Source organism: Emiliania huxleyi, assembly GCF_000372725.1.
Source record: "Emiliania huxleyi CCMP1516 unplaced genomic scaffold EMIHUscaffold_40, whole genome shotgun sequence".
In the NCBI taxonomy this organism is placed as follows: domain Eukaryota; phylum Haptophyta; order Isochrysidales; family Noelaerhabdaceae; genus Emiliania; species Emiliania huxleyi.
In genome coordinates, this window is record NW_005198965.1 from 474,504 (window position 1) to 496,722 (window position 22,219).

Here is a 22,219-nt window from a genome sequence, read left to right on the forward strand (position 1 = left end):
TCTGTTGCGCGCGCCGCGCAGCCGCGCTGCGCGCCCCCGCCCCCGCCCCCGCCCCCGCTCCCAAGCGCCCCTTCCCCGGTAGGTGTGCGGAGAAAGTAGAACCAATCGAGAGGTGGCAGAAGCCGCCGTGTGTGACACATATTGCGGCACGTGAGAGTGAGACAGAGCCCCGGCAGCGCGGCCAGCGCGCGCGCGCAGCGGCCAGCGCAACAGGCGTTTCAAACAGCAAACGGGACGGCCTGCGCAGCCTCTAACTATATCCGGGAAGCTGGGGCGCACTGGCACTCAGGTTCACACAAAAACACAAACGGACCCAAGACGCACAAGCTCAGACAGTCGAGAAAGGGATAGACCGCAACGACAGTCAGAAGTCAGCGGTGGGTTCACAGAGTAAAAGAGGTGCGCAGGAGCGAAAAAAGATATTTGTTAGGCAAGGGAGGGACCGCCGCGCCGCGCAACAGCAAACTCCCCAGCGCCAGCTAGCTCCAGTCTCATCATCGTGCGGCTGCGCAGCGCCCGCTCTCCATAAGAAGAACAGAAATCCAGCGGAAGTGGTAGCCTTGCGTTGGCGCGCCGTGCTCAGGTTGTCGTGGTCGTCATGCGGCGCCAGGTTGCGTGGCCGCCGGGGCCGTCGTCACCGCCTCCGTCGCTGCTGCTGCTGCTGCTGCTGCTGGCGGGCTGGCTCCAGCTCAGCACAGCAGTATCCGCAGGTCCGCGACCCTATTGCCAGCCGCCACCGTCGAGGCGCCGCTGCGAAACTCCCTGGTTTCGTGTGTGTAGGTTTTACCAAGTCGCAGTCCGATGAGGACGAGAAGGCAAAGGTGGAGTGGACGATCAGCGCGCCGACCAACCGAGTCTACGTCGACCACGAGCTCGCTGGCGATACATACCAAATTCGCAAGACGGACAACGCAGTCGGGTCTGACGCTAGCCCTTATGAGATCGAGCTGGACGGTGGAGGCACCGCGAACCTCTACCTCTTCAAGCTCGACGCGCTAGACACCAGTGATTCGTGCTTTGCATGCTTGGAAGAGGAAGCCTTTGCCCGTGAGTGCCTCTCTGAGACTCGATGCGCAGGGAAGGCGTTCGACACAGGTGGCATGGCGATAAGCGAGAAAGCCCCCGACCAAGTGGCTGATCTCGCCGATGTGAGCGATGCAGACCTCGACGGCCGGCGGATTGAGCTCACGTTTCATATGCCGCTGTCCAAGGGCTTGCCCATCACCAGCCTGGTGGTCCGACGGCAGGCTGTCGGCGACTCTGCTATCGTGGACTACCGGATTGGGTGTGCCACATCAGACAACGAATGTGAGCCTGGCCTCGTCACTCCGATTGGTGATTGCAACGAAATGGCAGCCAATCAGAATCTTAGTCGCACAGAATGTGTCCTCCCAACGTCTGGTGGTGAAGAGCAGATCGGCTACGTCGTGGAGAAGTACGTCGAGGACAGTGCCACTGGCATCAAGAAGGCAAGAGGCGAAAGCTTCAGCGTCCTGCTGGGCTCGTGGGAGAATGGCAACGAAAAGTACATCACGCCGACGCAAGCGTACACGTGGAGCGTGCTCGCCATCAACGACAAGGTGGACTACACTTCTGAAACCTGCACCGTTGGCACCCAAAGCTGCCCGTGGAGCGCCACGATAACAAGGACGCAGAAGCAGGCCACCCCCGACAAGCCGGGAGACCCGGCGGCTTCGGTCAGCGAAACCGCGCTTACCCTCCAGTGGGGTGTGCCCAACGACAACGGCAACGCGATCACGGGGTACAGGGTGGCGTGCGAGGACGTTTCGACCTACACTCGACCGTCGGCATGGCAGCAGGCACCTCTATCCTTCTACCTTGGCGCACGTCCGAGCGCTCCAAACGCACCTACCCTGGACTTGATGGAAGCTACGCTTGAAACGAGTGGCACTCAGTCTATCGACATCGGTGTCAGCGACAGTGCAACCACAAGCGGCATTCAACTGGCGCCCGGCACAAAGTATCGGTGCCAGGTCGTGCCGTACAACGATTTTGAAGTCGACAACGTCCTGCAGGGCGGCCTAAACGCCCCCGCCTTCTACTCGGCGTGGAGCTCTGTGGTGACCACTCTCGCAAAGGCGCCCGAGGCAGTCAGTGAAGTTGAAGAATGCACGGCCGTTCCGCAGGGCACAACCAGTGTGGGTGACATGACAGTGCCGAGCGACAACTCGCCGGCGGGGCAGTTGAAATACACAATCAAGTGGACGCCCCCGAGGCCCAACGATGATAGTATCAACAATCCAGGAAGTGGCAACTACTGGAAGTGGAGGTACTTCTTCACTGGGACAGGGATCGCCGAGCCCGCTTCTGCAGTTGGGGCGACCCGCAAAACGAGCTCTGGCGAATCCATCAAGCAATATTACGACTTCACCGGCCTCACCTACAATCAACAGTACAGTTTCTGCGTCGAGTCGGCTGGGAAAGGTTGCGCCAGCGGCGATGCGTCACCGTGTTTCAGGTCTGGCACACCAGGCGCCTGCGCAGCCTGCAACACTCAGACCTTTCACCCCGGTTCGCCCACCATGGACGATTTCGATGATCGTGCGGGCTTCGACGGCAAGGCGACCTCGCTCAAGATCAGGTTCAAGGCGCCCACTGAGCTGTACGGCTCCACCGTCACCGGCTACTCCTTCATCATGTGCCCGAAGGGCCCCACATGCGACCCGACGTCCGCTTCAGAAGCGGCAAACAGGCGCTACATCTGCGACCAGACCTCCGCGCCGTCGGCGTGTGGATTCGTCCCACCATTCAACGGCGGCTGGTTCGAGTTCACGATCGATACGTACGGAGCCGGCAGTGGCAACTCAGTCCAGTCCGGCACAGAGTACAGCATCAGCGTACGCGCCGAGGACAGCGACAGTAATCGGATCGGCTTCGCCTCCTCGCCCTCCATCACAGGCAAAACAGCGCCCGTGCCAACGCTGCTCTCGAACGGCGTGTCCAGCAACGCTCGCGACATCAAGGTGCAGTGGGACAAGTACACCTATGACGGGGGCGATAGCTACGCAGACGAGTTCGACGTCTACTTGTGCAGCGGGGCGACGTGCTCGAGCTCTGGCTCGTCAATTGACAACGCAACCCTCAGAAACGGCAATGATGGCGGCGACTGCGCAAGCGATGACGGAACCGAAGACCCTGGGACCACAGACTGCAGCTACACCTTCACCGGCCTTACGCCCGCGACGGAGTACACCGTTGTCATTGTCGGCAGGGTCACGACAGGTCAGACCTCGGGCGACTCTTCCGCAGTTGCAATCACGACGACAGCAGACAGGCCTGAGAAGCTCGGTGCGCCCACGATTGAGGAGTCGAGGACGCGGAGCGCAGACGTCAAGTACACTGTGCCTGCCGCATCCGACTGGACACGCACGGCCAATCACCCTCAAGGCACCTGGTTCAACGGGGCTGGCATCGAAAGCTACATCGTCAAGCACTGCAAAACTAACTGCGCTAGCTCGTTTGACAGCTGCACGTGCTCCGAAATGGAGGAGGAGAACACGTTCGCCGCCGCAGCACTTCCACAGACTGAAGAGGTGCCGGCAACGGGGGAGTTCGACCCCTTCGCGAACTACCTCGTCTGGGTCGTCGCACAAAACTCGGTGGGCTTCTCCGACCCGTCCGACAAGCGTTTCGTTTCTCGGTCCGCCACAGACAACGGGGGGGAGGATTGCCGTGAGCAGCCCGATCAGCTGCTTGCACCCCTCCTCGACGACTCAAAAGGGCAAAACGGGCTAACCAACTCGTCAGTCTGGCTCAAATGGACGCGACCCGCTTCCAATGGCGAGCCGGTCACCCAGTACCGAGTCTTGTGGACCGTCGAGACTCGCGCAGGTGGGGTCGGTGTGCCAGGCAGCGAGACTCTGTCAGCCCCGGACGAAGCAGAGGCATCACACGAGGTCGACGGGCTCCAGCCGGGGAACAAGTACACCTTCAAAGTCGCAGCGTACAATTCCGTGCCTCGTGGCGTCAATGCGGCGTGCGGAAGCACAGGCTCTGATGGATGGAGCATCCCATCTCCGATTAGCTCGCAGTTTAGCACCCTCCCCGTCAAGCCGCAGGCGCCAGGCGCCCCAACCCTGAGCGCCCGCGGAGGCACGTCCCTCACGATCGAGTGGTTGGCACCCTTCGACAATGGAGACGCCATCACTGAATTCTTCGTGTATTCGGAGGCTTCCGAGATCTCGCTAGACAATGGACAGCTCGGTGCCAAGGTGCAAGTGGACGGCCAGGCGACACAGGGCAGGTCATTTGCTTGGAACCCGCAGAACCTCCGCCCCGTGACGGAGTACACCTTCCGCGTGAGCGCGAAAAATGGTGCCGGAGAGTCTGACCTCTCTCTAGAGGCTGCCTTCACCACTGACGTCTACGAACCGGAGTACCCGCTCAACATCGTTGCTGCCGCGCGAACTGCCTCGTCCATCTCTCTGGACTGGTCGCCGGCCGTCAACAATGGCATCAACATCACGCTGTACGAGATCTGCTACAACGAGCTTCAGAGCTCTTCCAGTCCTGAATCTGTCTGCGGCAAATCAGACTCTGGATGGAAAGTGGCCTCAGGGACTCAGACCATCGACTCCTACCCTACCCCCGGGACCCCGCTCACCGAGTCCGCGGCGTACGAAGTCAGTGTGCGAGCCTGCAATGCCTATGCGCAATCGGAGCGGTGCCCAGAAGGTGACCCCAGCGAGGAGTGTAAGAGCGGAGCGGACGGCTGCTCGAATTGGTCGCCTTTCGTGAAGCTCACAACCACCTCGAGCGGCCTCCTCACGCCGCCGGCGCCCGTAGTGAGCCTTGTCAACGCCACCAGCGCCACCGCCTTCTTCAAGTGGCGCGTCCGTCCGAAGGACGACTTCGACACACTGGGCACGACGGCGATCGCAGTCTTCAAGCCCACGCTCACCGACAGCGAGACGGGCGGCGTTGAGGTGCTCGACCTCATCACAGGCGACGCCTTTAGCGAGGGGGAGGAGTACTTGCTCTCCGTCACCGGCCTGAGCAGCGCGACGAGCTACTCTTTGACCGTCTCCGCTGGCAACGTCGATGGATTCGGTGAGGAGTCAATCGCAGTCGTCTTCACCACCGGCTCTTCACCACCAGAGGCGCCCGACGCGCCCAGCTTCGACAGGACGCTGCCAAACGTCTTGCTCCACCTCTCTGGTGCAGCAGCCGACAACGGCGAGCCCATCACCCAGTACCAGTGGCAGGTCAAGTTATCGGACCAGTGGGGAAACCCGACCGACTGTGGGAGCGATCCCAACGATAGCACGTGCAGGGTCATCGCCGACACGTCGTACTCGTACACGTATCCATCGCAGAGCTTCGACGTTCGCGTTCGCGCGTACAACGCCCTCGGTCCCGGCGAGTGGTCCGAGGCGACCACCGTGACTCCCACGGACCTCCAGCCAGCCGCGCCGAGCCTGGACGCGGTCACGGCGGCTGGCATCGACTCGATCGAAATCTTGTGGTCTGCAGGCTCCGGCGCAGCAGCCGCAGACACGTACAGGCTGGAGATCAGCGAGGGAGACTGCGCGGGAGACGAGGGCTGCAGGTCGCGGCTCGTTGAGGTCGACGCGTCCGTGCTGTCGTACAACCTTCCCGCTCTGCCCGGCACCCTCCACACCGTCCAGGTCTTTGCGGGCAACCTTGCAGGATATTCCGAGGTGTCCTCGTCGCTGAGCGCTACCACGCTTGCCGCGCCGCCGCCACCGTCGCAGCCGCCATCACCGCCCTCGCCATCGCCGCCACCACCCTCGCCACCGCTGCCCTCGCCACCGCCACCCTCGCCGCCGCTGCCGTCGCCACCCCCGCCCACACCGCCTCCTCCGCCGCCCACACCACCGCCGCCGTCGCCACCACCGCCAGCGACCAGTTCAGAACCACCGCAAAACGTCGATCGGGGTAGTGGGGTGGATCTCGGCAGCGCCCTGGCCTCGTCCCAGATTCACGTGGTGTGGGAGGCGCCGGCAGACGACGGCGGAAAGCCAGTCACGGAGTACTGCCTCACAGTCACCGACCTCTCGAGCTCTCCCTCCGCGGTCGTCCTCCCCTCGACGTGCTTGGGCGAGTACCCCGGCGGTGGCCTCCCCAGGCGGGAGCACTACTTCACTACGGATGGAATCTTTCCGGGCCAGGAGTTCGAGTTTGCCGTCGTCGCCAGGAACGAGATCGGCGACAGCGCCCCCGCGACCGCGACCCTATCGACGGCGAGCTCGGTGCCTGATCGGCTCGACACGCCAGCCCTGCTGCGCACGGAGCCGCCAAACGTGCCGCTGCCCGACAACATCACCATCGGCATCCGACCTCTCTCGGTGCAGCGTCTGGGAGGCGGCGAGATCTTGCGGTACGAGATCTACGAGAGCGGCGCGCTGGTTCAGACCTTCGAAGCGGGCGACGTGGCGGGGAGGCTCGAGGCGTGCGGCTGCGACTACCTCGAGCACTCGCCGGCGCTGTACGACGTCTATTCGGAGTACATCTATCGGGCCAGAGCTGTCTCTACCGTCGGGAACGGCACGCTCTCGTACGAGCTCGTGATCGACGCCGCCGCCTCAAATGCGCCTGTGCCGGTGAACGTGCGCGTCACGTCGACGGAGTCTCGAGCCGTCACCATCGCCTGGAAGATCATCAAAGGCAGCTCGGACAGCGAGTGGGACCGCGTCCGCCTCACGCTGACGTGCAACGAGGAGGACTGCGACAGCGTCGTCGAGGAGGACGTGCAGGAGGTGCGCGAGTCTGCCTGCCAGGACGACGACGTGGGCTACTACAGCTGCTCGTATGTCGTCTCCGGCGCGCGGCCCATCACGCAGTACGCCGTCACCGCCCAGTCGGGCAAGGGCGGCGCATACAGCGAGTCGTCTCTGATCACCGACGACTCGCGCGTGACGACCCTCCCCGGGGCGCCGCAGCCGCCGGCCATCGACGCGGCGCAGCCGACGCAGACTTCGGTCAAGCTGAGGTGGACGGTGCCGCGCGACAACGGGCCGGATGTCACTGGCTTCGTCGCTCGGTACGCATCAGCGGGCGGCGCATCAGCGGGCGGAGGCGAGGGCGCGGTGCTGCTCGACTACGTTGGGGCCGCTCACGCTAGCTCAGGCGCAGTGAACGCGTCTCTGAGTGACGACGAGCTCTGCGGGCTGGTGCCGACCGCGCCCGCGTCGTCCGTCGGGTCGACCCTCGAGTCCGAGCTGGTCGGCCTGCAGCCGGGCACAACCTACGACCTCTCCCTCGTCGCGTGCAACTCCCTCGGCGCGTCCACCAAAGCGAAGGCCTCGGCGCACACGCACGACGTGCCCGACCGGCCTGATCCGCCGTCGCTCGGTAGCGGCGTCACCAGCACCAGCCTCGACATTGAGTGGCAGCTGCCCTATGATCACGGCCTTGCAGTCAGCGGGTCGGAGCTCGAATTCAGTGGCAGCGCCACAAACTACTCGGGCGTGACCACCAGCAGGGTCGGGCTGCTGCCCGCCACGCCGTACGAGGTGCGTGTCCGCGCCTTCAACGACGCCGGCCCCTCCAGCTTCTCCGAGCCGGCCTTCCTGTGGACTGCCCCCGACGCGCCAAGCCGGCCGGTCCTTGAGGGAGGCAGCTGCGGGGAGCCTGTCGAGGGGAGCGGCCTGAGCCTCCTCAAGGGCGACCTCGTGGCCAACGGGCAGGTCATCACCAAGGTCGAGGTCAAGACGCAGGAGACCGCCTCCGGCCAGTCTACGGCCCGGGTGGACACTTTTGTGGGGGCGGCGATTGACGCCCCGAGCCTGATGCTGACCCGCAACGGAGAAGGCTTTGTCGACTACCGAGACTACAGCGTGCAGATGCGCGCCGAGAACAAGCTCGGGTGGTCGGACTGGTCCGTTCCAATCACCTGCACCCCAGCCCCCGAGACGGACGCCCAGCCGCCCCAGAACCCTGAGGCAGAGCCGCTCGGCCCCGCCGCCGTCGAAGTCCGTTGGGAGATGCCGGCGAACAGCAGCTGGGACGGCTTCGTTGTCAGCCTCGACCCGGTGCTCGAGAGCTCCGCGGGGCGGAGGCTGCAGCTGGAGGATTGCGCCGTCGAGGCGCCGCAGCGCGTCGACATTGAGATCGACAGCCTCTTCTGCCCGCTCGCGCAAGGCGGCCGGAGGCTCTGCGAGCTCAACGTGACTGGCGGCACGCCAAACACAACCTACACCGTCAGCGTCCAGTCGAGGCTGGGGCAAGGGACGTCCTCCACCCCACCGGAGCTGCCCGTCGTGAGGATGCCGCCGGGGCCGCCCCAGGAGCCGCAGTGCCTCTCCCTCTCCAGCGTCACGGACACCACCCTCCGCTTCGGCTGGCTGACGCCCCGCGACCACGGCATCGCGATCGCCGGCTTTCTCGTGACGTACACCGCCGCCAGATCCGAGGAGGGGACGACAACCGGCGTCGGCCCAGGCGGCGAGACTTTGCCAAGGTCAGTCGACTGCTCGGCGGTAGCCTCGGCGGCGGCAGCTGCGGGATCAAACGCCGGGCCGGAGGGCGGCGCACTCGTCGCGGAGGTGAGCGGACTGCAGACGGGCACGAGCTACGCCATCAGTATCAGCACCTGCAATGTGGACGGCGAACTCTCCCTCGCCAGCGCCGAGCTGGGCGTTGGCGAGGCGCACACGCACGCTGTCCCTGACCGGCCAGCAGCGCCGCGGATCGACACGGGGGCGGACGTGACCCCGAGAGGTTTCACAGTGCTGTGGGAGGCGCCGTCGTCTGCCTGCCGCGGACAGGCGGGCTGCGTCGACGACCACGGCCTCGCAGTCGACGCTCTGGAGCTCGAGTTCGACGGGCAGGTGGTGGACGCGTCCCTCGGCGGTGGGGCATACGTCGCCACCGATCTCAAGCCTGCGACGGCGTACCCCGTGCGACTCCGCTTCAACAACAGCCTCGGCGCCTCAGACTGGTCGGATATCGCCTATCTGTGGAGCGATCCCACCGTCCCAGACCAGCCCGATCCGCCCGCCTGCTCCGAGTCGCTCCGCTCCGCGCGCATGCTCGCTGTCGTGCCCGGCGAGGTCGTCTCCAACGGCAAGGATGTCGTCGCTTGGGAGTTTGAGACGCGGCCGATGGCTGCAACAAGCGGCGAGGGCGACTACGCGTCAAACACCTCCGTCGACCCGGCCCGCCTCGCCGACTCCTGCGGCAGCCTCCTCTTCGATGGGGCGCCCTCGGAGCTGGCGACGCCTCCATCCGCGTGCGACGGCGCCGCCCTGCTCAGCGACGGCGTCGACACGCCAGAGGCGGAGTACAGGGTGCGTGCCCGCGCCGTCAACGCGCTCGGCGCGTCGGGGTGGTCCGATGCGACGGTCTGCTCGACGGCGGCCGAAGCCGTGGAGCCCTTCCCCGTCGTCTTTCTCGTCGCCGGCCTCGGAGGCGCCGTGCTCTGCCTGGTCTGCGCGATGATTGCTGTCTGGAAGACCAACCTGCACAAGGTGGTGGCGCCCAAGCTGCGCCGCAAGAAGCCGAACGACGAGCCGCTCAAGACGTTTGTGACGCAGGAGGCGGTGCCGAACGAGGACGAGGACCCCGAGCTGGTGATGAACCCGGTGCTGATGGCGCACCTGGCGCTGGAGGAGGACCGGACGGCGAGGAAGGGCAAGGAGGCGAAGAAGGGAAGCAAGGGGAAGGCGGGCCGCTCAGGCGGCCTCAGGCGGCTCGGTCTCAATATCGACGGGTCGAAGCAGGGACCGAGCAGGCCAAAGACGGGCAAGGAGCTCGTGGACGCGCACCTGGCGGAGCAGCGGGCGCGCGACACGGCGGTCAACGGGGTGGTGCAGCCCATTGCGGGCGGCGAGGCCGCCGGCGGCGGCGCCGCATCGCAGGAGGAGGGGCGTGGCCAGGCCAAGGCCAAGGTCAGATTCGGGCTGGTGCGCTGAGATGTGAGAACTGCGATGCGCTGACCCTCTTGGTCTACTTGCTTGCCTCTCTACGTAGAGCCGTACACGAAGGAGTCGTAACGGGTCGTACCAGGTACCACTATGGCTTTAGCACTTTACCAGACGACCCACTTGACCGTCGACGCGAATGGTGACGCATGTGTATGTCGTATGTCGTAGCTGTATGATAAGTATGTGTGTGCATGTGTGTGTCTGCATGTGCACTACTGGAGGGGTATGGCTTCCTTTGCTGAGAACACAATAAAGTTAAAGCTCCCGTCCCCCGCACTCTCTACGAATAACAACGTTCAGCACGTCCCACTCACGTTCCGACTTCCGTGCGTGTTGTGCACACCATACACGCCTGCGCGGCATCTCGAGACCCCTGACCTACATCTGTCGTACCGATGCCATCGATGCCTCGGAAAGGGTGTCGTCGCTGTCAGATAGCGTCTCGTCGAGGGTCTTGGCGGGCGGCCCGTTCAGAAGGAAGAGCGTCGCCATCTGCCCTTTGCCTTTGACCTCGCTCCGGCCACGCGGCTCGGCGCCGAAGCGGCGGCAGAGCAGCCGCTCGTAGGTGCTCTCGCTCACGAGCACTCGGCCCGGGGAGGAGGAAGAGCACATGCGCGCTGCGGTGTTGACAGCGTCGCCGACCAGGTCATACTGGAAGGTCTTGTGCCCGATGACGCCCGCAATGGCCTCGCCCGAGTGGATGCCCACCTGCACGCGCAGCTCGAGCCCGGCTGGCAGGAGGCCGTCCCTCCGCAGCTCGAGGTTGAGCAAGTGAGAGATGTTGACGAGCGCAAAGCCGAAGCTCGCCAGCGCGCACCCGCCGTCCGCGGGGTCCATCGGCCGCTGGCCCGGCTCGGCGAGCCCCGTCGCGGCGAGGTAGAACTCGTTCGCCGTCTTGCGGACGCGCAGCACGCCAAAGTTGTCGGCGAGGCGGTCGAAGCGGTCGAAGACGCGCTGGAGCAGCAGCACGAGCAGCCGCGGGTCGGCGGCGGGGTCGTTGACGAGGCTCGACAGGCCGACCACCTTGGCGAAGAGGAAACACGCGCCCTCGTGCTTGGCGGCGATGAGCGCGGCGGTGCGCCCGCCGGAGCTCGCGCCGAGCGAGCTCTCGAACTGCTGCAGGGAGGAGAGGAGGTGCGGCGGCAGCACGTTCCGCAGCAGCCGCTCGCAATGCGCCGTCTCCTCCTTGACCGCCTCCAGCACGCGGTGCTCGCGCAGCTGCAGGCAGCGCTGCCTCCACACAGCGAGCCGCCGGTCCTTATAGTGCAAAAAACCAAGAACGTGCGCGAAGCCCAGCCAGAGGCCGATCTCGAGCACCGTCTCGAGCACTTCGGACTGCTGCTCCAGCCCTCCGTACTGCACGCGCAAGTTGGTGTGGATGGCGGAGAGGTAGACGGCGGAGAGGCCCGCCACCGCGAGCAGGAAGAAGGGGCGGCGCAGCAGCGTGCCGAACTCGACGCTGTACGAGAAGAGCGTGTGGACCATCCCGAGCAGCGTCCAGTACACGACCGGCGGGCTGTTGCAGAATCGTGTGCCATCCACCCTCCTCGAGACGCAGCCGAGCCCCGCCGCCCAAGAGAACCGCGCCTTTGGCTGCGGGCCCGCCGCTCCCACCCAAGCGACAAACTCGTCGAAGTCCAGCGCCCAGTCGCTGTCCACGTCATAGAACGCCGCGATGTTGCGGAAAGTATCGTCTGACCCGTTAACTTCGAAGCCCCAGCGAACCAAGTCTGGCAGCGCCTAAGTGATAGGGCTAGGCGTCGGGTGAGGACATGAGGGTGGGGGTAGCTGCGAGGGTGAGGGCCAGAGTGTCGCCTCTCGCAGCTCGACATGAGAGAGAGTGCCGTCGGGTGGGCTGCGGTCCATTTCGTCGAAGAAGTAGCGGGCGGGCAGCGTCGGGACAGCGCGGCCGCACGGAGGGAGCGGCAGCCCGCCCTGCAAGCCGGGGCACGCCGTGTTCTGCAGCGGCGAGAGAGCGGCAGATGCGGCCAGTGCCGCCGCCGGCAGCAGCAGAAGCAGCACGGCGGCGGCACGATCGAAGCGCCTTCCCCCCTTCGGGTGAGCGCGCAAGTAGGCCGCGAGACCCATCAGCGAGGGAACCAGCGCGAAATAGCGCAGCAAGAGCAGCGGAGCAAGCTGCGCCCACCCGTTGCCCGGCGAGAAAATGGCCACCTCGCACAGCAGAGATCGCTGGCTCTAGCCGACGCTTGGTCGAATGCAGCCGAGGTGATTAGAGATCTCAGAGAAGTGATGGTGGGGAAGGGACTCACCTCGTACAGCCCGGCGACGAGCACGATGCCTACGCCACAATCGCGTCACGCACGTGTGGCAATCACATGTCACGCTCACTCGGACCGCGGCGAGAGAGCGCTGCCGAGGAGCACGAGCGTGCGCAACTCTAGATTCCTCCGCTCCTCGGCGTGCTGCCGCCTGTGCATCGATAGTGATGTGTGAGATACGCCGCTCTTGATGCCTCGTCTCTCCTCCGCGCGATGCTACCGCGTCCAGAAGGCTGGGTCGCTGCGACGGCGCTTCGGGCGGAAGAACCAGCCCTTCGGTAGCGCAACCTCCGGACCTTTCGGGCTGTAAGCCGACGTGCGGCGGCTGCCCGCGGCAGCATCGCCCGGCTCACGCACCTGCACCGCCTCAGCCACGGACGTGTCATGGGCGTGCCGTAAAGCATGTCATGGGCGTGTCGTGGGCTGTATCTGGACGTGTTGCGGTCGCGGCGCCTGCTCCTCTTCCTCAACCTCGGGGATAAAGAAGTGGGAGGAACGACGCCGCTCGAGCCGCGGTACGCTCCCTCCCGGGCTCGGCTCGCTGCTGCCTACCGAAAATGATCGGAGCGAGCTCAAAGACACTTCCTGCAGCAGCCCCTCGGGCTCGGCTGGCTGCTGCCCGGGCTGGGCGATTGAGGGCCGCGCTGCTGCAAAGGCAGCCCTGTCAACCCGTCGGCTGCCGCGGGGAGGGCCGACGGCAGCGGCGATAGCTCCGCCACCCCCTCGCTGCGCGAATGAAAGGGGGAGAAGGAGGAGAGGCGCCGCGCCGAGTCGCCGACCGAGTCACGCCTCTTGCCCGTCCCCGCGGGGCTAGCCGCGGGACTAACCGCGCTGCCCACGCTGCCGCGGTGCGACGACGAGAGCCGCGTGCTCGCGCGCGATTGCGAGGCTCCGTCGGGTGTCGAGAGCTCGAAGCCTGAGCGGCGCAAGTGGAGGGCGACGGGGGACGAGTGCCACTTCTGCCTGTGAAACCGTGCCAGTGGACGTGTCATGAAATGCCATCCGCAGATGCACACGTGATGCAGGCGCTGCTGCCAGTTAGCGCTGCGGAGCGACGGCAGCTCGGAGGAGGCTTCGAAGCTCAAGTTGCCTACTCGGTGGGGCATCCGGCGGGCCGCGTGAGGGGTGTGTCGTGGGCGTGTCGGGGCGAGACGCGTTGTCAAGGGGCTGCCCGGCGGCGCCCTTCCAAGCACGTGCACCGCGCTGCTCAGGCTTGCGAGCTCGCCTGGCCGGATGCCCCGATGGATGCCCCGGAGCTGGCCCCACCCTTTGGCTGCCGGCGGCGCCACAGGGTCAGGGTCTAAGGGCCGGTACCGCCTCGGGCGCGCCGTCGCTTGCGTTGCGCCGGACGGTGGCGGCGTAGGCGGCCCGTTGAGGTGCGGTGAACCCGCCCGCGGCGCGGAGGCGGAGGAGTGGCCGTCTGAGCGGCCGTCCGGCGACGGCGGGGGCGTGCTGCGGACGAGCCAGAAGGAGGAGCTGATGGAGGCGGCGGCGGCGGCGGGGTGCGGAGGCGCGTACTTGCGCGCAGGGCGGAGTCCAAAGCCTCTCTCCCCGAGGAGGGCGGCCGTGGCGTCCGAGGCGTGCACGCGCTGCGGCTCACCCGCCTCCTCCATCAGCATGGCGCCGTACACGCCGCCGCCCCACATGTCAAAGTGGAAGCGGACGGTGCCGATGATGCCGCCGACTGCGCCGCCCGTGTGCAGGCCGACCCGCGCAGAGATGTCGACGCCTCTCTCCGCGGCGACGTCGGCGACGACGCCCACCATCTCGCACGCCATGGTGGCGGCACGGACCGCCGCGTCGCGCGCCCGCACCTCCGCCTCCTCCCCCTCCCCCGGCGCGTCGACAGCCAGCCCCGCCTCCTCCGCGTCGTCGTGCGGGCCCGCCTCGCCGGGGAACGCGCCTGTTGAGCACTCAGATCACGACGCTTCAGCTCATTGCCCGGCTGTGTGTGGAGGACCCGCCTCGCCGGACGAGGCGCCGGCGCAGGCGACGTACGCATCTCCGATCGTCTTGAGCTTGTGCACGCCGTGCCGCACCTTGATTAGAGGCACCACTAATGAGTACACTTGAGATGGTCTTGAGCTCGTGCACCGCCCTGCCGCGCACCGCGAGGTCGTCGAAGCGGCCGAAGAGGTCCGACATGAAGACGATCACCTCCTCGGGAGAGAGCTTCGCCTGCAGCGGGCGCGCCATGGACGTGTCGCGGACGTGCCGTGGGACGAGGGCATGGACGAGGGGTGCTCGAGATCCTCACCGAGAGGGCGGTGTAGCCGCTCAGGTCTGCCTGCAGCACCGTCACGCCGGCGTACCGATGGGCAACCTCGACCGAGCCTCCTCCGATCATGATGCCTGTTCACGGCGAGAGGGGTGAACGCGGGCGCTCTCCTCACACCTCGACCGAACCTCCTCCTCGGTCAGAGATGATCTCCTCCGATCTCGCGTGCGATGGGCTCGGGCAGAGTGTTGAGCAGCAGCCTGATGGAGAAGCGTGAGTGGTGAGTGGTGATTGACATCTAGTGGTTGGTACTCGGGCAGCGTGATGAGCAGCCGCCGGTGCACGTCGTCTCGCTTGCGCTGCTTCGCCGCCGAGTGTCGGACGAAGAGCTTGGCGTGCCTGATGTCACTCGGATCGCTCTTCTCGACTACTCGGTACTCGCCGAGAGGGGCGCGGGGAAGGCTGGCGCGTGCCGGAAGAGTGCGCGGTGGTGCGCCTCCGCCGGGGCGGCGAGGCCGAGGCCGAGGCAGACGAGCAGCAACTCCTCGCACAGGCAGCGCAGCAGCAGCACCGCGCCCACGTTGAAGCCGAGCAGCCCCGCGCAGAGGCCGATCGCGACCCGGCCGCACGCCTGCAGCGCCATGCCAATCACGACGAAGCGGAGCTGGACGCGCGGCACGAGGAGCGCGAAGCCGGCGAGGCAGGCGAGGGTCGCCTCGAAGTGCGGCGGTGCGCCCGTCTGCCGGGCGACGGAGAGGGCGAGCAGGCTCGGCAGCAGGGCTGCGGCGGAGAAGACGAGGACGGAGAGGAGGGCGGTACGGCTGGGCGAGACGCTGGAGCCGTGCAGGTGGATCCAGCCGCCCGCGCAGAGGGCGCCCGCTGCGAAGGAGAGGTTGAGGCCGACGATGAGCGCGCGCTGGCTCGCCGGCGCCGCGACGAGCCGACCGCTCAGCACCTCGTCGAGGAGGTCGAGGGCGAAGATGCACGCGCCGAGGACGCAGAGGTGTGCCAGCTCGAGGCCACCCGCCGAGCCGCCCGAGAAGGAGAAGTAGCGGTACTCTCGCTCCGCCTATAGAGGCCGGCGGCAGGTCACGCACACGACCCGAGGCGCGGGAGGGAGGGAGGGAGGGAGGGTGGGAGGGACCTCAGCGTCGTCGAAGTATGGAAAGACGGAGGAGGACAGCTTGGAGCACAGCGCCATGGACGAGGGTCGGACCTCCCGCGAGGTGTCGTCGCAGGCGTCCGGCACGCGCGAGGCGACGGCGAGGAGCGTGTGGACGCGGGTGAATCCAGAGTCACGGCGGGACGGCGGTGCAAGCTTGGGCGGAGTCGTGACAGCGGCACTTCCGGCGTCCACAGCTTCTTCCCGCCGCACAGCATTGACGCCCGGGAGCCAGGAGGACGGTCCAGTGCTGCTTTCGCCCGCACGAGGCGGCGCAGCGTCGCGGAGGCACATTGACGGACGGAGAGCACGCTGCGCCGCACGCTGCGCCGGGCGGCGTGCTCGTCCAGGTGGTGCGGCCGTGCAAAGTCACCGACTCGGGTCAGACGCTGTTTGCATCGAAAGAATTTTACAACCCAACTCCCTCGCACAACACTGGGCACGGGACTGGCGCGCACTGGCACTAACACATCGAAAGAATTTTAGCCCCCGAAAGAATCCAACCCGTGAAGACAACCGTGTGCGTGTGTCACTCACTCACTCACACTCACACGCAGACAACCCTTACCGTAGTCAACAAGTAAACTTTGTGCCCTCAGCGCTTGTCGCATACGGTGAGGCGTCACTGAGAGTCGCTCTTCACAAAACGCACAACCCCGGGACCGAAATCGCACAGAGACAGTCACGCAACACGGGGTCCCAGGGAAGGCGAGCAAAAACCTTACCGCGCGCGCTAGACGCCGCGACTCGGAGGCTGACAAACAAAAGGTATTGCTAAAAATCTCTCTCGGAGGCTGCACCGGTCAGGCGCGCAGCCGGAGCGAGAGAGGGAGGCGCGCTCAATCGCCGCACGCGGCGAGCGCCTCGCTCTTCACATAAACGCACTTCACATAAACGCACTTCACATAAACACAACCCCGGGCCCGAAATCGCCACTTCACACACAAAAACACAACCCCGGACCCAAGTCGCTCTTCACGCCGCGTGGTAGATATTATTTTGTGCAGAGGGGGGGGAGAGAAGCGGTCACGCACTCCGAGAGATAGTGCTCCACAAGTTGCGTGAACGAGGTTTTCTCTTACACTTCCTCGCGAAACCAACCGACGAGGCAGGTGCGCTGCCGCCTCGTCGGCATCACCTCGTGCGAGACCCGCTTGCTATCAAAGAGCACCAGCAGCCCCGCCGCGGGCAGCACCTCCTCCTCCACCTCCTCGCCCAGGGCGTCACAGAACACGCGCAGCGCGCCGCCGTCGCTCGGCTGCCACGGCTGCTCGCCCGTCAGATAGACGACGAATGAGTAAGCGCGCCCGCCGCTCCCCGCCGGGTCGACGCCCGCGAGCGAGTCGACGTGCCTCCTGTAGAAGCATCCCGGCTCGTAGACGACGAAGGTGGCCTCGACGCCGCGGGAGAGGGGACGGCCGAGCAGCGCCTCGAGGTCGCCGCGCGCCTCGAGCAGCTGCCCGTAGAGCGCGTCGAAGGCGGCCTCCTCCACGTCTGGCCGCGCGGTGTACGCGCTGCGCAGGTCGTCGACCGCCCCGTCGGAGCTGTACGAGGCGGTGGGTGTGAAGGCGTACTGCCCTGCGGCACGAGCAGAGCGAGCGGGCTCAGCTGGTGCTTGGCATTGGCCGCGCAGCACGCAGGGTCCCCAGAATTATTCCAAGCACGGTGTGGTGAGGCATGGCCACTGAATGCTGCGTGAGGGATGGCCGCTCACCGAGCGAGCGGCGGAGCGCGGCCACGAGCGCCGGCTTGGCGAAGGCGCGCTGCTTGTGCACCCTGCCGGCGGCTAGCGTCGCTGCGCACGAATCGTCCAGGCTCCTCGAGGAACGCCACAGGGGCTGCGCCGAGGGCTGCTCTGCCGGCTGCGACGTGCATGTCGCCACCAGACCGGTCTCCGCCTTCCCCGCGAGCTGCGCGATGATGTCGGCCGACTCTTGGTTGGCCCGCACTCGGTGGCGTTTGGCGGCGGCCTGCAGCTCGGCGCGCGTCAGCTGAGCGAGCGACGCTGCCGTGTGCACGCCACAAGCGTGCGGCGAGGCAGTGCACGGAGTTGCCCCTTCTCCGACTGCCCCGGCTAGAGCGGGCGTCCGTGCCCTGGCGACGCGGCTCATTGCTCGACGCGAGGAGTGGCGCGTACGGGGCTCCGCAGCACGCGCTGCTGAGGTGCGCAGGCAGCCGACGACTGCCGCAGGCGGTGGCAGCTGCAGTGCGAGAGACTTGGAGCGACGATCATGTGCGTCCACAGGCAGCCACTTTGGCACGACGACGTACCCGTTGCCCTCAGAGAGCTCGCACATTGCTGCTGCCGCAGTTTCGGGTGGCGACGGCGTCGGCACACTGGCAGCAAAGAGCCACGCACTCCGCAGCGCCCCGCCATGAAGCATGGCCGGCCAGGCTGACGTTCTGTAATTCTTTGTTTTCGGGCGAAGACAAGCTGATGAGTCGACTCTTTTACAGAAGAAATACGCGGACCTTGTTGTCTGATTTGGCGCTTGGTTCCGCGCGCGCGGTGCGCGCGCGGTCGGTCAGATCCTGGGAGGTCATATCGAACCGCTACCATCTGTGTGATGTCGACTTCCTCCAGCAGGAAGCGCGGTCGTTCCTTGCACTGCCAGTCCGCGTCGAGTGCCGACGGCCTCGTCGAGCGCTTCGCCGCGTGGCAGCGCCGGCATGCGTGGCGGCACCTCAGCGCGGTCGAGCGAGTGTGGGCCATCTCTGACCTGCACATGGAGCACGAGGCCAACTTTGACTTCGTGAGCGGCCTCGCCGGCTTCGAGCGCGACGCTTTGGTCGTCGCGGGCGACGTTTGTACCTCGCTGGCCTTGCTGCGGAGCGCTCTTAAGCTCCTCGCCGAGCGGTTCAGGCACGTCTTCTATGTCGTGGGAAACCACGAGCTGTGGCACGACGCCCAGTCGGACGGCGCCGACTCCTTTGATAAGCTGCTCGCGTGCTACGAGGCTGCGACCGCCGCCGGCGCGCACGCGGCGCCGGCGCTTCTTGGCAGCTCCTCCGGCGGCGTCGCAATCGTGCCGCTCCAGTCGTGGTACCACTTTGGCTTCCTCGGCGGTGGCCCGGCGGCGGACATGCCGGCGGGCCATGCCCTGCGGATGATGGACTCGGGATGCGTCTGGCCGGGAGCGCTCGGCGGCTCGTCGACTGCGGCCGGGCTCGCGCGCTTCTTCGCGCGCTGCAACGAGGAGAGCCTCTCGCAGGCGCTGAGCGCCGAGGGGCGGGCCTGGCTGCTCGGCCGCGCCGGGCAGGAGGAGGACGCGGGGCGGGAGGAGGAGGACGCGGGGCAGGAAGAGAACGCGGGGCAGGAGGAGGGAGCGTCTGGCGGGAAGCGGCAGAAGAGGCTGCCGGCTGTGGAGCGTGCGGTCGCGGGTGCGCGGCGGCGGTCGCGTGCCGGGAGGCGGTCGGTCGGGCAGTCGGCGGGCGCGCAGGGCGGGCCGCCCGAGCGAGCCGGCGATCGCCGAGCGGTGGTCAGCTTCAGCCACTTCTTGCCGCGCGCCGAGCTGCACCGGACGCACCCGAGCCGGCTGGGCGACAGGCTGGGCGATGTCGAGGGATCGGCGCTGCTGGGCGAGCAGGCGGGGCCCCCACGCCGCCGCCGCCCTCTCCGCCGCTGCCCTCGCCACGAACGACCCCTTTGCCTGCCTCCCGTCAGGTGGCGCGCCTCGCCCCGGACGTGCACGTCTTCGGTCACACCCACTTCTCGATCGACGTGACCCTCGGCGGCACGCGCTTCCTGCAGCACCCACTCGGCAACCCGACCGAGCGTGAGGCCGAGCGCGGCGGCGGCGAGTTCCCCGTCTGCAACCACACCACGGCGCGCGCTCCGCTCGCTCTCGTCTGGTGCCGCGCCGAGGGCGTCGTCCCCGGCGCGCCGTCCGACCCGTCCGAGTTCAGCAGTTGGCTCGTCCGGCTCGGAGCAGACTGGCGGCCGCGACCCAGGGGCACGGGTGCGCGCCGCGTGCCCGGCACTCAGTCCGAAAGGAAAAACATCCCCACGCCCCCCTAGGCCCTAGCGGCACCGGCACGGCCTAGGCCCTAGCCGCTGCGCACGCGGCGAGAGCGTCCAGCGCGTCCGCACGTCTTTTTTCGCATGGTTTTTTTGCGGAATTTCTGCGCGCACTCTAACACATACACACAATGTGTGACAGAATGACGAGACCTATCGCACATCTCGATCGCCCTCTCTCGTTATGCACACGCCTGGGGCCTAAAAACTAGAATCAGACTAGAATCCACTCGCATTCTCTCTCGATCGCGAAAGCTCACAGCCGACACGTGTGTGGCTCGCTCCTGGCTCGCTCTCGCAAACGGGCACCCCCCGCTGCGCTTGGCTTGCGGCCCCGAAAGTTTGCGCTGCGATTGCGGTACATCGAGGCTCAGGAGCAGCCGCCGCCTCTGCAGCAGCCGTCCTTGTCGTGGTTGCTCGCGGCGCGATTGGCAGCCTGCACGCGCTCCTCGATGGCGGCCTTGTCGTAGCCCTCGTTGTAGAGCTTGCGCTTGACATCGTCCGAGAGCACCTGCCGCAAGCCACGAGGTGTAGAGGGCCGCAGATCGCCGCGGGGTGGGAATGGGGGGACGGGCGGGGGTCGCACCTCGAGCGCCTCGCCCAGCAGCTTGAACTGCGCCTCCGCCGCGGCGCGCGCCTCCTCCGTCTCGCAATTCTTGTCGGGGTGGAACTCGAGCGCGCGCTGCTTGTACCCGGCCTTGATCTCGAGCGTGGATGCGACGGACGGCACGGCGAGCAGCGCGTAGTAGTCAGGCCGCCGCTCCTTGCGCACCTCAAACTGGGCCCGCTTGTACGCGGCCGACACCTGCGTGTCCTGCCCGAAAGTCTGCATCAGCCCCTCGAGCATCTGCAGCGCCTCATTGTGACGGCCCAAGTGGTGCAGCGCCGAGGCGCGCGTCACAAAGGCGCGCGTGCAGTCGTCCTGTGCGTAGATGGCGACGGCGCAATCCTTGAGCGTCGCGTCAAAGTCCTTGAGCCGCAGCCACGTCGCTGCGCGGTCCGCGTACAGAGAGGCGGAGAGGGGCGCGTGCTGCGGCGCCGACGCAGTCTCGAGCGCCTGAGTGTACTCGCGCGCGGCGTCCTCGAAGTTGCGCGAGAAGGCCGCCTGCTTGGCGGCGTCCACGTGCCGCTCGAGCTTCCTCACCTTCTTCATCGTCCGGCCGGCCTCCGCGTCGTCCGGGTCGAGCCGCAGCGCCGCCTTGAGGTGCTTGTGCGCCTGGTCCAGGTCCGCCGAGTAGAAGAGCGCGAGCGCGCGAAGCACGTACGCCTCCGACGCGTTGGCGTCCTGCTTGATCACCTCGCGCGTCGTGCGCAGCGCGCGGTCGCACAGGCCGAGCGCCAGCTCCGCGCGCACCAGCGAGAGGCGGCAGCGCACCGCCGACGTCTTTTGCAGCACGTTTGCGAAGAAGGTGCGCGCGAGGGTCGCGTTGCCTTGCTCGAGCGCGAGCTCGCCCTCCCGCTGCCACTCGCAGAGCTGCGTCGCCGTCCGCACCTCCTCCGCCAGCACCTCGCCGCCGCAGGCCGCGACGCCGGCGTCGAGGGCGGCGGCGGCCTTCTCGAGCTCGCCCCGCTCGATCAGCGCCTTTGCGAGCCGCTTGTGCGCCTTGACGAGGGCGGGGTCGAGCCGGAGGGCGTCGGCGCAGTCGTCGATGCACGAGTCGTAGTCGGCCGTCATGAAGGAAGTGGCCGCGCGGTTGAGCCGGTAGGTGGGCACCTGATCATTCATGGCGCTGGTCGGATGCGTCACGGGGGAGCGTGGTTGAGGCTGGCGGGCTCCTCGTGCAGGGTGTGTGTGTGGCGGCGTCCGCCGCACCTCGGGAGCAAGGTTGATCGCCTTGGAGTAGAGGGCGAAGGCGTCGCGGTAGATGCGCTGCTCAAACTTGGAGTTGCCGGCCGCCTTGAGCTGCTCCGCCTGCGGCGAGGGAGGAGGGCACGAGGGAGGAGGCATGAGCAAGCTTGCGGTGTCGGTGATCACGAGTGAAGCCCGTCTCCCGCTCGAGCCTGCTGCAGCCGCGCCGCGCTCTGCTGCCGCGGCGAGGCGCCGCCATCCTCTGTGGCCGAGCCCGCAGCTCCGGCCTGGTGCGTATCCGACGACGTCATGTGGTCACTGAGTCCAGTGTACTCCCCATGCCACGTGCACCCCTGCAGCGGGCACTTCACACGGAGCCGCCCGAGGACCCGCCACGCGAGTGGGGACGCGAGGCGGAGCTCTCCGGCCCCATGGCGCGGGTCGAGCTCGAGGGAGCACGTCGGGCACGACGGCTTTGTGGCCAGCCAGTCCTGCAGGCACGCGAGACAGAAGATGTGTTGACAGCGCGTGAGCAGCGGCGCGTCAACCAGAGAGCAGCAAATGGCACAGGTGAACTCGGCGGCGTGGTTGTCCTGGCCGTCGAGGAGTACGCCCTCGAGGCCCATGCTGAGCCGGCGCGCCGGCGAGGAGCTGGCGCTGTGGGCGATCCGAAACGAAGGCAAGAAACGCGCCGTAGCAGGCCAAGGATCGAGGCCACAGCCGAGGAAGAGGCATCAGAAACGACTGCGAGGCAGTCTGGTAACGCCCGGAAGGCGAGCAAGGGAACGGGACGAGCCGAGGGCTCGCCCCGACGGGCGAAGGAAGGGACTCGGGGACCGGAGCCG

The 22,219-nt window shown here is 66.7% G+C and overlaps 5 protein-coding genes across 5 annotated transcripts; 2 read left to right on the forward strand and 3 right to left on the reverse strand.

Annotated features, from left to right (window-relative positions):
• Positions 1–598: 598 nt before the first annotated feature.
• On the forward strand, positions 599–9,896 carry EMIHUDRAFT_102516 (hypothetical protein; the record flags this gene model as incomplete). The annotated part of the gene is made up of 2 exons (XM_005770203.1): positions 599–710; positions 781–9,896. The coding sequence occupies 2 exons, from the start codon at positions 599–601 to the stop codon at positions 9,894–9,896; spliced, it is 9,228 nt and encodes a 3,075-aa protein (XP_005770260.1).
• A 246-nt stretch (positions 9,897–10,142) lies between these two features.
• Positions 10,143–10,530, reverse strand: EMIHUDRAFT_355761 (hypothetical protein). Its single transcript, XM_005770204.1, has one exon. It carries the CDS (start codon positions 10,518–10,520, stop codon positions 10,287–10,289), a length of 234 nt encoding a protein of 77 aa, XP_005770261.1. The 5' UTR covers positions 10,521–10,530; the 3' UTR covers positions 10,143–10,286.
• A 6,115-nt stretch (positions 10,531–16,645) lies between these two features.
• On the reverse strand, positions 16,646–17,951 carry EMIHUDRAFT_209830 (hypothetical protein; the record flags this gene model as incomplete). Its single annotated transcript, XM_005770205.1, has 4 exons — positions 16,646–17,145; positions 17,282–17,362; positions 17,456–17,537; positions 17,811–17,951. 4 exons carry the CDS (start codon positions 17,949–17,951, stop codon positions 16,646–16,648), a joined length of 804 nt encoding a protein of 267 aa, XP_005770262.1.
• Positions 17,952–18,134: 183 nt separating this feature from the next.
• Positions 18,135–19,585, forward strand: EMIHUDRAFT_209831 (phospho protein phosphatase-like protein; the record flags this gene model as incomplete). Its single annotated transcript, XM_005770206.1, has 3 exons — positions 18,135–18,514; positions 19,052–19,124; positions 19,232–19,585. 3 exons carry the CDS (start codon positions 18,135–18,137, stop codon positions 19,583–19,585), a joined length of 807 nt encoding a protein of 268 aa, XP_005770263.1.
• An 86-nt stretch (positions 19,586–19,671) lies between these two features.
• On the reverse strand, positions 19,672–22,038 carry EMIHUDRAFT_451334 (hypothetical protein). The gene is made up of 4 exons (XM_005770207.1): positions 21,587–22,038; positions 21,399–21,497; positions 20,172–21,299; positions 19,672–20,096 (listed from the first exon to the last, which is right to left on the reverse strand). The coding sequence occupies exons 1-4, from the start codon at positions 21,998–22,000 to the stop codon at positions 19,956–19,958; spliced, it is 1,782 nt and encodes a 593-aa protein (XP_005770264.1). The 5' UTR covers positions 22,001–22,038; the 3' UTR covers positions 19,672–19,955.
• Positions 22,039–22,219: the final 181 nt, after the last annotated feature.